Genomic DNA, 13,372 nt, shown 5'->3' with positions numbered 1-13,372 from the left:
ATCTTTCTCTAGATGCCTTAGTTTGGACATTTTTATTTTGGAACTGTAGGCTTGTGACTTAATAAATCTCCTTTATAAAAACCAATCTATTTCTGGTACCTTGCATCTCAGCAACTTTAGCAAACCAAAGCACCAACATAAACAAAAGCTGTTTGAGGTCTCTTATAAGTTTTAAGAAAGTAAACGGACTCAAAGACTTTGAGAATTGCTGGCATGGGCATAAAAATAAACACTAAATAAAGATTTAACCAAAAGTGTTAAATAATATTTTGGGAAGGTGAAAGAGAAACAGAGCTCATCAAAATGACTAATAAAAGTAAGTACTCCAAGCTACTTGCCTGAGGTGACTGTTTGAAGACATGTGACTTTCTACCTACCTCACTAACATCAACCTCATTTCATCTAACCTGGCACATCTGTCTTTCTTACCAAACCATCACTTCTTAAAAGTTGAGATGCTTTCTTCTTTGCCTCTGTATCCTCACAAGGCCAAATTGCAGCCTGGATCATATAGTATTTAATAATTATTTGACTCAATGATCAAATAAATGAATGAGGTAATCCAATTGACAAAATTAGGTCATACAGCAGCAACCAGCTGTTTCTTCCATTTTTAATATCTACACAGCAGTACTAGAAAATCAACATTTGAAATGAGAATTCAAAGTCATTTGGTGTATTTTTTTTTTATTAACGGAAAAAAAAAAGAAATTAACACAACATTTAGAAATCATACCATTCTACATATGTACTCAGTAATTCTTAACATCATCACATAGATGCATGATCATCGTTTCTTAGTACATTTGCATCGGTTTAGAGGAACTAGCAACACAACAGAAAAAGATATAAAATGTTAATATAGAGAAAAGAAATAAAAGTAGTAATAATAGTAAAAAAAAAAAAAAAAACAACCCTATAGCTCAGATGCAGCTTCATTCAGTGTTTTAACATGATTACTTTACAATTAGGTATTATTGTGCTGTCCGTTTTTGAGTTTTTGTATCTAGTCCTGTTGCACAGTCTGTATCCCTTCAGCTCCAATTACCCATTATCTTACCCTGTTTCTAACTCCTGCTGGACTCTGTTACCAACGACATATTTCAAGTTTATTCTCGAATGTCCGTTCACATCAGTGGGACCATACAGTATTTGTCCTTTAGTTTTTGGCTAGACTCACTCAGCATAATGTTCTCTAGGTCCATCCATGTTATTACATGCTTCATAAGTTTATCTTGTCTTAAAGCTGCATAATATTCCATCGTATGTATATACCACAGTTTGTTTAGCCACTCGTCTGTTGATGGACATTTTGGCTGTTTCCATCTCTTTGCAATTATAAATAACGCTGCTATAAACATTGGTGTGCAAATGTCCGTTTGTGTCTTTGCCCTTAAGTCCTTTGAGTAGATACCTAGCAATGGTATTGCTGGGTCGTATGGCAATTCTATATTCAGCTTTTTGAGGAACCGCCAAACTGCCTTCCACAGTGGTTGCACCCTTTGACATTCCCACCAACAGTGGATAAGTGTGCCTCTTTCTCCGCATCCTCTCCAGCACTTGTCATTTTCTGTTTTGTTGATAATGGCCATTCTGGTGGGTGTGAGATGATATCTCATTGTGGTTTTGATTTGCATTTCTCTAATGGCCAGGGACATTGAGCATCTCTTCATGTGCCTCTTGGCCATCCGTATTTCCTCTTCTGGTAGGTGTCTGTTCAAGTCTTTTTCCCATTTTGTAATTGGGTTGGCTGTCTTTTTGTTGTTGAGTTGGAAAATCTCTTTATAAATTCTGGATACTAGCCCTTTATCTGATATGTCATTTCCAAATATTATCCATTTGGTGTATTTTTAAGTCAGTAATTCCATGACTTCTAGATAATTATTAATTATGTAAATACACAGGAAACCGCATATATGCGAAGGAATATATATATTAGTTAGCCATTTTTTTCTTATGTCCTATAACTTACAGTAAATGTTCTTGAATTTCAAATATAGCACGATGTTTTCCCCTCCCCTATTTTTCTTCCCCTATCAATCTCTGTTAATTTCTATGAACCTTTTGTTCCTTCTGGATTACATTTCACTTTTGTGTATCATCACCTACCTTTATGTTAAGCATGACCAAGAAAAGATCTCCCTCCAGTAGCTCAGAGATGCTATAGAGAAACTAGAGAAAAATAGGCTTACCAATAGTATGATTTCCATAAAGAAGCTGCTCCAAAATCGCAGTTTTACCCACAGATAACAATCCACAAACCACGACCTTGCAGCCCTTTCCCATCTTCTCTCAGGATCACTGTGAAGAGAATAGAAAGTCTTTAAAACCTTTTATTTTTCTTTCTTTCAGTTTTTAAATTAAATAAGTAATTCATACATAGGGGAAATTTTCAAATATTAAAAAGGTATATCCTGAAGATTTCTGGTTGACCAGAAATTTTTGTGGCAGCATAAGATGCTTGAGGTTGCAATTTCCCCACAGTCTTTGAAAAACTAGCAAACATGGCAGAGCTATTTTCCTCAAAACTTCAGAAAAACAGTTAAAGGGTTGCAGTAATTGCGCAAGTGTCAAATCAAGAAAATGTAGTTTTAAAGCCAGTTAAGAAAAGCTCAGGCGCACTTGCTGAATCCTCTCCTGGTATGGTGTGGAGCCAGTCTGTACACTCATTGTGGGGTCCTAACACTATTCTAGAGGAGCAGCATAACCCCTTTGCATGTACATGGGTGCCTGCATGTGTGCCTGTATGGTGTCTTTGCCAATCTTTGGGGTGGAAGCCTGAAAAAAACGAACCAGGAAACATCTCTGGATCACCCTCCCACAACCTGGGCAGCAGACAAAAACAGCTTGCTAACAACTAAAACAGTAAAGAAATAAGAAATCAAAATGGCCTGGGGCAAAGGATTAACTGCTTTAAGTCATACAATAGCGCACCCAGGAGAGTGAGAAACTATTTCACAAGGAGTATTCAAATTTCCATAAATAGAGGAACCATTTAGGACAGGAGAAAGCAAAATCCCAAAATAAGACACAGGCTAGGAAAATACACAGAGTACCCTATAACGTACACTTTCACCTGGGCTGATCTGTTTGCTAAGGAGGATTAAACTCTGAAGGAAAGTAGCAGCCAACACAGAGCCAATTTTCAAGACTGTGAGAGGAATTTTTGGCATTGATTTGTCTTTGTTAGTGTGCTGACTTCAAAGTGCTGTGTACCCCAGAAATGCCATGTCCTTTAATCCTAATACACAACTGCAGGGTGGAAACCCTTTTGATCAGACTATCTCCAGAGATGTAGCTTGCCTAATTGTGGGTGTGGCCTTTAGATGTGACTCTGCCCATTCAGGGTGGGTCTTGATTAGTTTACTGGAGTCCTTTAAAAGAGGGAACATTTTGGAGAAAGCTCAGAGCAGATGCAGACACGTGGAGAACAGATGCTTCAGAACTGATAGTGACAACTCAATACCCAAACGTTTGGAGATGCAGGGCCCAAAAGATGTTGCTATGTGCCTTTCTATGAGATGCTAAAGCAAGCCAGAACCCAGAATTGTGTCCTAGGGGAACTAAATGAAGGCCCACAGATGTCAACTAAGAAATCCCCACAGAAAACAGAGGCTGAAAGCAACAGAGCCCAGAAGCAAGGGACCAGCAGAAGCCAGCCACATGCCTTTCAATTATGGAATTTATTTGGAAAGGTAAGAGACCCTGAATAGCAAAAAAATAAATAAATAAATAACACCTTAAAAAAGAAAAATTGAAGTTAGAGGACTGTAACTTCCTAACTTTAAAGCCTATTACAAGCTACAGTAGTAAAAACAGCATGTTATTGACATAAAGATAGATATTGACAAATGGAATTGAACTAAGAATTCAGAAATAGACCTTAACATCTGCAATAAATTGATTTTTGACAAGGCTTCCAAGTTCATCCAACCGGGACAGAGCAGTGTCTTCAACAATGGTGCTAGGAGAACTGGATATCCATAGCCAAAGGAATGAAAGAGGATCCCTATCTCATACTGTGCTGGTCTGAATCTGTTGTGTGCCCCAGAAAAGCCATGTCCTTTAATTCTCATTCAATAGTGTTGAGCGGGAGCTTTTTTTTTTTTTTTTGCATGGGCAGGCACCAGGAATTGTACCCGAGTCTCTGACATGGCAGGTGAGAACTCTGCCACTGAGCCACTATGGCCCACCCGAGTGGGAGCTTTTTCATTATCCACGGAGATTTGGCACACCCAACTGTGTGTGGTAACATTTGATTAGATGATTTCCATGGAGACACTTCTCTACCCATTCTAGGTGGGGTTTGCTTACTGGAGCCCTTTAAGAGGGAACCATTTTGGAAAGAGCTTTAGAGCCCACACAGCCAGAGACCTTCGGAGATGAAGAAGGAAAATGCCCCTGGGGGAGCTTTATGAAACAAGAAGCCTGGAGAGAAGGCTTGCAGATGTTGCCATGTTCCTCATGTGCCTTTCCAGTTGAGAGAGAAACCCTGAATGTCATCAGCCATACTGAATGAAGGTATCTTTTCCTGGATACCTTAGATTGGACATTTTTATAGCCTTGCTTTAATATGGACATTTTCATAGCCTCAGAACATGTAAACTTGCAACTTAATAAATTTCCCTTTTAAAAAGCTATTCTGTTTCTGGTATTTTGCATTCTGGCAGCTTGCAAACTAGAATGCATACCTTATACAAAAATTAACTCAAAATGTATACAGAGATGATAGGATTTAACAAATGAATCTGAATGCTGAATCATTAAATTGATATCTCTTTTAGTCTCCAGTGTTTTAGAGCAGCTAGAAGTAAAAACCTAAAATCATGGAATTGTAACTCATGTCAAACTCTGAAATCTGTTCTACAACTAATTGTGGTGCTGTTCTTTGAAATTTATAGCTTTTGGGTATATATGTTATTTTTCTCAAAAAAAAAGAAGGAAAAAAGTTTATCATGATGATAAAAAAATATTTAAGCTCTCTAGCCTCCTATATTCTGGAGCTAGAAGGAAAAATATGAGAGGATCATACGGTAGCCCATGACAAACTCTGGGATCTGTCCTGTAACTACTTGTTGAAGAGTGCTTTGAAAACTATTGCTCTTTTATTTCTTTGCTTTGTATATATGTTATACTATATAATAAAAAAAGTAAAAACAAACAAACAAACAAAAAACTCAAAATAGATCAAAGACCTAAACATAAAAGTCAGAACCCAAAAAACTCATGGAAGAAAATGTAGAGAAGTATCTTCAGGATCTTGCAGCAGCAGGTGACTTCTTAAACCATATATCCAAAGGAAAAACCCAGGAAAAAAACAGATAAATGGGATTTCTTCAAATCTGAAGACTTATATGTTTCAACGAAGTTTTCAAGAGGGTGAAAGGCAGCCTATTCAATGGGAGAAAATATTTGGAAACCACATAGCCGATGTGATGGTAAGGTTCTGGGGTCAACCTGACCAAGTGATTATGCCCAGTTGCCTGGTCAGGCAAACACTGGCCTGACTGATGCTGCAAGAATATTTCATGGTTGGCTGATAAACCTAGAGGCTGGTTTATTCAACCATCAGTCAGCTGACTGCATCTCTGGCTGATTACATCTGCCATCCACGAAAGGGTATCTCCCACAATGAGATAATTCAATCAGCTGAAGGCTTTTAAAGAAGAAGAGAGATTCCACTGCTTCTTCAGCCAATGAGCCTATCCTGTGTTCACTGAGACCTTTCATCAAAGCTGCCAGCTTCACAGCATGCCCTATGGATTTTGAACTCTTCCGTTCCCACGGCTGCCTGAGACCACTTTACCAATCTCATATTTACAGATCTCTCCTGTTGGTTCTGTTTCTCTAGAAAACCCTGACTAACACATCTGGTAAGATTTTAATTCCAGAATATACAGAAAGATCCTACAATTCAAGGATAAAAGACAAAACAATCCAAGTAAAAAATGGGCAAAGATAAGAATAGACGTTTTCCCAAAGAAGATATACAAATGGCTAAAAGCACATGAAAAGATGTTCAACATCACAAGTTATTAGGGAAATGCAAATTAAAACTACAATGAGGTTTTATTTTACACTTCCTAGAATGGACACTATTTAAAAAACAGAAAATAGTTTTCTATTTTCCAAGTGTTGGAGAGGATGTGGAAAAACAGAACACTTATTCACTGTTGGTGAGACTGTAGAATGGTACAACCCCTGTAGAAGAGAGTTAGGTGTTTTCTTCAGCAAGCTAAGTATAGAACTGCCATTTGATCTGGTAATCCTGCTGCTAGCTATATACTCAGAAGAAATGAAAGCAGGGACACAAACAGACATTTACAAACTAATGTTCATAGCAGCATTATTTGAAATTGCCAAAAGTTGGAAACAATCTAGTTGTCCATCAATGATGAATGGATCAACAAATGTGGTATATTCTATGATGGAATATTACGCAGCTGTAAGAAGAAATGGACTCATGACACATGTGATGACATGGATGAACCTTGAGCACATTTATGTTGAGTGAAATACATCAGACACAAAAGGCCAAATACTATATGACCTCACTAATATGAACTGAATATAACTAGCAACCTCATGATGTTAATATCTAGGACATCAGAAGATAGAATGAGGGCAGAGAATGGGAAGTTGATGCTTAATTTATGCAGAATACATAATAAAACTGATTTTAAATATTTGAAAATGGATAGAGGTGATGGTGGTACATTACAGTGAGTGTAATTAACAGCAAAAATATGTGGGTGCGATTGTGGTTGAAAGGGAAAGTTTAGGGTTGTGTATGTCACTAGAAAGAAAGCAGAGAATGGAACTTGGAACTGTATAACACAGTGAACCCTCTTGAGGGTGAAAATGCTCTAGAATTTATCGTGGTGTTGAAGGCACAACTCTGAATATACTAGCAAAAAATGATTGCGCACTTTAGATGGATTGTATGGAATGTGAATTTATCTCAATAACACTGGTTTAAAAAATAAAAAAAGAGTGTGTGGCAAATTAAAAAGACATTATTTCCACAAAAAGATACTAGAGCTACTAAATCAATTCAGCAAAGTGGAGAGGCACAGATCAACACCCAAATTCCTAAGTGTTTATACACAAGCAATGAACACTGAAAAAGAAATCGAGAAAAATATTCCATTTACAATAGCAACTAAAAGAACCACATTTCTGGGAAGAAGTCTAACCAAGATGTAAAGGAATTGTACACACAAAAACTGTAAAACATTGCTAAGAAATATCAAACAGACCTAAATAAATGGAAAGACTTTCCATGCTCATGGATTGAAAGCTTTAGTCTTGTTAATTATACCCTAAACAATTTACAGATTCAACACAATTCCAAACAAAACTTCAACCACATTCTTTGCAGAAATGGAAAAACCAATCATCAAATTTATATGGAAGGGTAAGGGCTCCAAAGAGTCAAAGCCATCTTGAAAAAGAACAAGTTGGATGACTCATACTTCTCAATTTTAATACTTAATACAAAGCCACAATAATTAAAACTCCACAGTACTAGCAGAAGGATAGACAGACAGATCAACAGACTAGAATTAAGAGTTCAGAAATCACCCCTCACATTTACAGCCAACTGATTTTTTAACAGGGGATAAAGACCACTTAATTGGGAAAGAATAGTCCCCTCAACATATGGTGCAGGGAACACTGGATCTCTCTTTGCAAAAGAATGAAGGAGGACTCCTACCTCGCACTATATACAAAAATCAACTAAAAAATGAACCAAAGACCTAAAAATAAGAACCAGAACTATCAAATTTCCAGGAGAAAACCTAGAGAAGTATCTCAGGACCTTCTATTAGGTAATGGTTCTAAGACTTCACACCAAATGCACAAGCTACAACAACAAAAAAACTGATACATGGAACCTCATCATGGTTTAAAACTTTTGTGCCTCAAAGGACATTATCATGAAAATAAAATGAAAGCCTACACAACGCAAGAAAATATTTGGAAACCACACATCCAAGAAGGGTTTAAAATCCAGAGTATTCTTTTCCTTTTTATTCATATATCTATTTTTTTTTTGGAGTAATGAAAATGTTCAAAAATTGATAGTGATAAATGCACAACTCTATGATGCTACTGTGAACCACTGATTACACACTTTGGATGATTATATGGCATGTGAATATATCTCAGTAAAATTTCATTTAAAAAAGATATACAGCAAAGCGGCCAGTAAAAGGTAGAAAATGATATATCTTGTAAACATTTTAAAAATATTAAATCGTATTTCACTTTGCCAATATAAAATAAAAGAGATACTAAAGGAAAAAAACCTCCAGAATATATGGAGAAATCCTTTAACTCAACAATAAAAAGACAAACACCCCATTAAAAAAAAATGGGCTTAGACTTGAGTAGACATTTCTCCAAAGAAAATATACAAATGGCCAAAAAGCACATGAAAAGTTGCTCAACATAATTAGACATCAGGGAAATACACATCAAAACCACAATGAGATATCATTTCACAGCCACTTGAATGACTACTATTTAAAAAATGGAAAATTATAAGTGTTGGAAAGCATATGGAGAAATAGGAATACTCATTCATTCCTGATGGGAATGTAAAATATTGCAGCCTATGTGGTAGACAGTTTGGCAATACCTCAGAAAGTTCAGGACAAATACTGGAATCTCATTGATAAGAAATAATTAGAATAAGCAAACTCAGAGTGAGAATCTAGAATATAGGTTATCAGGGAATGGGATAGGAATAGGGAATAAGGAGTTAAGGCTTAAAATGTACAGAGCCTATTTAGAATGATGGAAATGTTTTGAGAATGGATGGCGGTAATGGTGGTACAACACTATGAACATAATTAACAGCACTGAAATATATATATCTAAATATGGTTAAAAGAGGAAATATTAGATTGTATATATGGTACTTGAACAAAAAAATTTTTTTAATCAAAGGAACTACATAACACAGTGAATCTTAAGTTAAACCATGGACTATAGTTAACAGTACAATAAAAATGTGCTTTCCTCAATTGTAGCAATTGTACCACACCAATACAAGGTATTAATAATAGGGAGATATATGGGATTCCTGCATTTTATGGATGATTGTCCTGTATGACTTCTCTAATGTAATCATATATATATATTATTATGTACTTGTGCACATTTGTGTATAAATAAATAAATATTAAACAAATGGGGGGGTCCATTTCAGTTCTATCAGATAGTTCTCTATGAAAAACAAACAGTAAAAGTAACTAAATAGAAATAGATCAAAATACTAGCTAAAAATTTGAATATTTTTAAGAAGAGTACAGAAGGGATTAAACAGAATAGACCTCATTCAATACACCATCAAAAAGAAAACAAAAATTAAAGGGAGTAATTAATCCAACATTAGGTATGGCTGAATCATTCTAGGTTTCTGGGTGTCCTTCAAGTGAGATACTCCACAAAGCAAAAGACTAGTGGCCTGCTACCATACAACAAAAAGTATTAATTCTTTAAAAAATTACTATCTCATGAGAAGTTTTATATGAATAACATTACAGTCTATACAAAAACACTTCCTATATATGATGATGAAGATAAGGTCTAACATTACATATAAATGGTGCAAACACTTAAATAAACCCAAATTTACAAACAGAAACTACTAAAAACTTAGTTCTGTAAGTATTACAATGTTTTACATTCTCAAACACAAGAAATATGTATCATTTCCTTCCAAATACAAAAAGAGGTCATCTGCAGTATCCTGAACAGACAACCAATTATGAGTTACACAAAGAGATCCTCGGCATGTTCAAGACTCTTAAAGTCTAGATTTCAAGGAGTTTAAAATGCTCGAAGTATATGGGTGACCTTTAAGGTTCCTTTCAACACTGAGATGCTATGATAGTAGAAACTACTTATCCAGAAAATGAATCAACACTGAGGATAATGCAAGAAGCAGTAATTATAGCTACCTGTTTACAGTCTGTACTCTAAGAAACTGCTATATGATAAAATTCAATATGAGACCTAATTATCCTCATCTAATGTATGTGTCTAAGGAAAACAGGGAAGAGCCAATGCAGTCTTAAATACATATTGCTTTGCTTACACAGCTAATCAATGCTGTTAGAGAATAAATACAATTTGGTTCATCCCTGTGGAAAACACTGAGCTTGGCCAATATTCTCTCTGAAGAGCAGTCAGAAACAGCTTCCAAAATTGTTAGTACTTCTGTCTATGTCTAAGAGGATCATTCTACTTTCATAAGAAAACATGACTTTTTTGAAATCAGAAAAACATTAATACCAACACACAAATATTATAGGAGAGACATTATAATAGATCTTATCAAAAAATGAGCATCACATATGTGGAAAACCACTGTATTTGTTAATGTAAGCATTTAAAGTTTGTAAGGTATGCAATACTTTTATTTATCCATATATGAATAAAATTTACATATATAAACATATATTAAAAGGATTTTTCAGGCCACCGTCCTCAACAGCCTTGCCATCCTCACCTTTCCTCTTCCAGACCTGCTACTAGGGGAGTAGAAACGATACAGAACAGCTCCCGGAGCCACGACAGAGATCAAAAAGACAGCGTACCCCATCCTGGAATGGCTGACTGGCTGAGAGAACCCGCTCCGGTGAGATCGCCGAGGGGCGCGGGTTTCCCCAGGCGGGGTGGCAAGTGGCCGGAGTCCCTCCCTTCCTCCTTCCCGGGCCAGCTGGCAGAATTGGGCAAGCGGTTCCCTCAAGCCGCGGCGGCTGGCGCCCCCACCACGCGCGGCCCCCCGGACCAACTGAGAGAATTGGATTGGAAATCCCCAGGCCGCGGAGAACGGTGACCGGGGGAGTGTCCCTTCCAAACACGTGACCCCCCGGTCCGGTTGGGAACGGTGCACTCTCCTGGGCCGCAGTGGCTGGCGCCCTCCCGCCATGCTTGGCGCCCCGGGCCGACTAGGAAATTCAGACAGGTGCTCTCACGGGCTGCAGAGGCCGACGACCCTCCCCACGTTCGGACCCCCGGGCCGGCTGGCACTCTTCCAAGCCGCTTCGGCTGGCGAATCTCCCCACCAGCGAGAGTTTTCCAAAGGTAAAGGACCCACAGCACCTTTTACTGGTGGGACCCGCAGACAAACGTGTGCCACGAGCGCCACCTACTGGGCAGGATAAGAAAAACAGAGCCCAGAGATTTCACAGAAAAATCTTACAACCTGTTGGGTCCAACACCCAGGGAAATCTGACTAAATGCCCAGACGCCAGCAGAAGATAACGGATCATGCTCAGAAAATTGAAAATATGGCCCAGTCAAAGCAACAAACCAATAGTTCAAATGAGATACAGGAGCTGAGACAACTAATGCTGAATATACGAACAGAAATGGAAAACCTCTTCAAAAACGAAATTGAGGGAGGACATGAAGAAGGCATGGGCTGAACAAAAAGAAGAAATAGAAAAACTGAAAAAACAAATCACAGAACTTATGGAAGTGAAGGATAAAGTAGAAAAGATGCAAAAAACAATGGATACCTACAATGATAGATTTAAAGAGACAGAAGATAGAATTAGTGATTTGGAGGATGGAACATCTGAATTCCAAAAAGAAACAGAAACTATTGGGAAAAGAATGGAAAAATTTGAACAGGGTATGAGGGAACTCAAGGACAATATGAACCACACAAATATACGTGTTGTGGGTGTCCCAGAAGGAGAAGAGAAGGGAAAAGGAGGAGAAAAACTAATGGAAGAAATTATCACTGAAAATTTCCCAACTCTTATGAAAGACCTAAAATTACAGATCCAAGAAGTGCAGCGCACCCCAAAGAGAATAGAACCAAATAGGCGTTCTCCAAGACACTTACTAGTTAGAATGTCAGAGGTCAAAGAGAAAGAGAGGATCTTGAAAGCAGCAAGAGAAAAACAATCCATCACATACAAGCGAGACCCAATAAGACTATGTGTAGATTTCTCAGCAGAAACCATGGAAGCGAGAAGACAGTGGGATGATATATTTAAGTTACTAAAAGAGAAAAACTGCCAACCAAGACTCCTATATCCAGCAAAATTGTCCTTCAAAAATGAGGGAGAAATTAAAACATTCTCAGACAAAAAGTTACTGAGAATTTGTGACCAAGAGACCAGCTCTGCAAGAAATACTAAAGGGAGCACTAGAGTCAGATACGAAAAGACAGAAGAGAGAGGTATGGAGAAGAGTGTAGAAAGAAGGAAAGTCAGATATGATATATATAATACAAAAGGCAAAATGGTAGAGGAAAATATTATCCAAACAGTAATAACACTAAATGTTAATGGACTGAATTCCCCAATCAAAAGACATAGATTGGCAGAATGGATTAAAAAACAGGATCCTTCTATATGCTGTCTACAGGAAACACATCTTAGACCCAAAGATAAACATAGGTTGAAAGTGAAAGGTTGGGAAAAGATATTTCATGCAAATAACAACCAGAAAAGAGCAGGAGTAGCTATACTAATATCCAACAAATTAGACTTCAAATGTAAAACAGTTAAAAGAGACAAAGAAGGACACTATATACTAATAAAAGGAACAATTCAACAAGAAGACATAACAATCATAAATATTTACGCACCGAACCAGAATGCCCCCAAATACGTGAGGAATACACTGCAAACACTGAAAAGGGAAATAGACTCATATACCATAATAGTTGGAGACTTCAATTCACCACTCTCATCAATGGACAGAACATCTAGACAGAGGATCAATAAAGAAATAGAGAATCTGAATATTACTATAAATGAGCTAGACTTAACAGACATTTATAGGACATTACATCCCACAACAGCAGGATACACCTTTTTCTCAAGTGCTCATGGATCATTTAGACCATATGCTGGGTCACAAAGCAAGTCTTAACAAATTTAAAAAGATTGAAATCATACGCAACACTTTCTCGGATCATAAAGGAATGAAGTTGGAAATCAATAATAGGCCGAGTGCCAAAAAATTCACAAATACGTGGAGGCTCAACAACACACTCTTAAACAATGAGTGGGTCAAAGAAGAAATTGCAAGAGAAATTAGTAAATACCTCGAGGTGAATGAAAATGAAAACACAACATATCAAAACTTATGGGACACAGCAAAGGCAGTGCTAAAAAGGGAAATTTATTGCCCTAAATGCCTTTATCAGAAAAGAAGAAAAGGCAAAAATGCAGGAATTAACTGTCCACTTGGAAGAACTGGAGAAATAACAGCAAACTAATCCCAAAGCAAGCAAAAGGAAAGAAATAACAAAGATCAGAGCAGAAATAAATGAAACTGAAAACATGAAAACAATAGAGAAAATCAATAAGACCAGAAGTTGGTTCTATGAGAAAAT

The 13,372-nt window shown here is 37.2% G+C and overlaps 1 protein-coding gene across 5 annotated transcripts in view; it reads right to left on the bottom strand.

Annotated features, from left to right (window-relative positions):
* The window catches only part of NKIRAS1 (NFKB inhibitor interacting Ras like 1), a 61,110-nt gene that overhangs the window by 41,950 nt on the left and 5,788 nt on the right, over positions 1–13,372 (bottom strand). For all 5 annotated transcript variants that reach the window (XM_077130012.1, XM_077130009.1, XM_077130013.1 and 2 more), the window contains exon 2: positions 2,193–2,301. In XM_077130012.1, the coding sequence (XP_076986127.1) occupies positions 2,193–2,286 (94 nt within the window). In that variant the 5' untranslated portion in view covers positions 2,287–2,301. The remainder of the gene's footprint in view (positions 1–2,192; positions 2,302–13,372) is intronic.

Source organism: Tamandua tetradactyla, chromosome 15, assembly GCF_023851605.1.
Source record: "Tamandua tetradactyla isolate mTamTet1 chromosome 15, mTamTet1.pri, whole genome shotgun sequence".
NCBI lineage: Eukaryota > Metazoa > Chordata > Mammalia > Pilosa > Myrmecophagidae > Tamandua > Tamandua tetradactyla.
The sequence above is the reverse complement of the archived record's forward strand: the minus strand, read 5'-3'. Positions and strand labels throughout refer to the sequence as shown.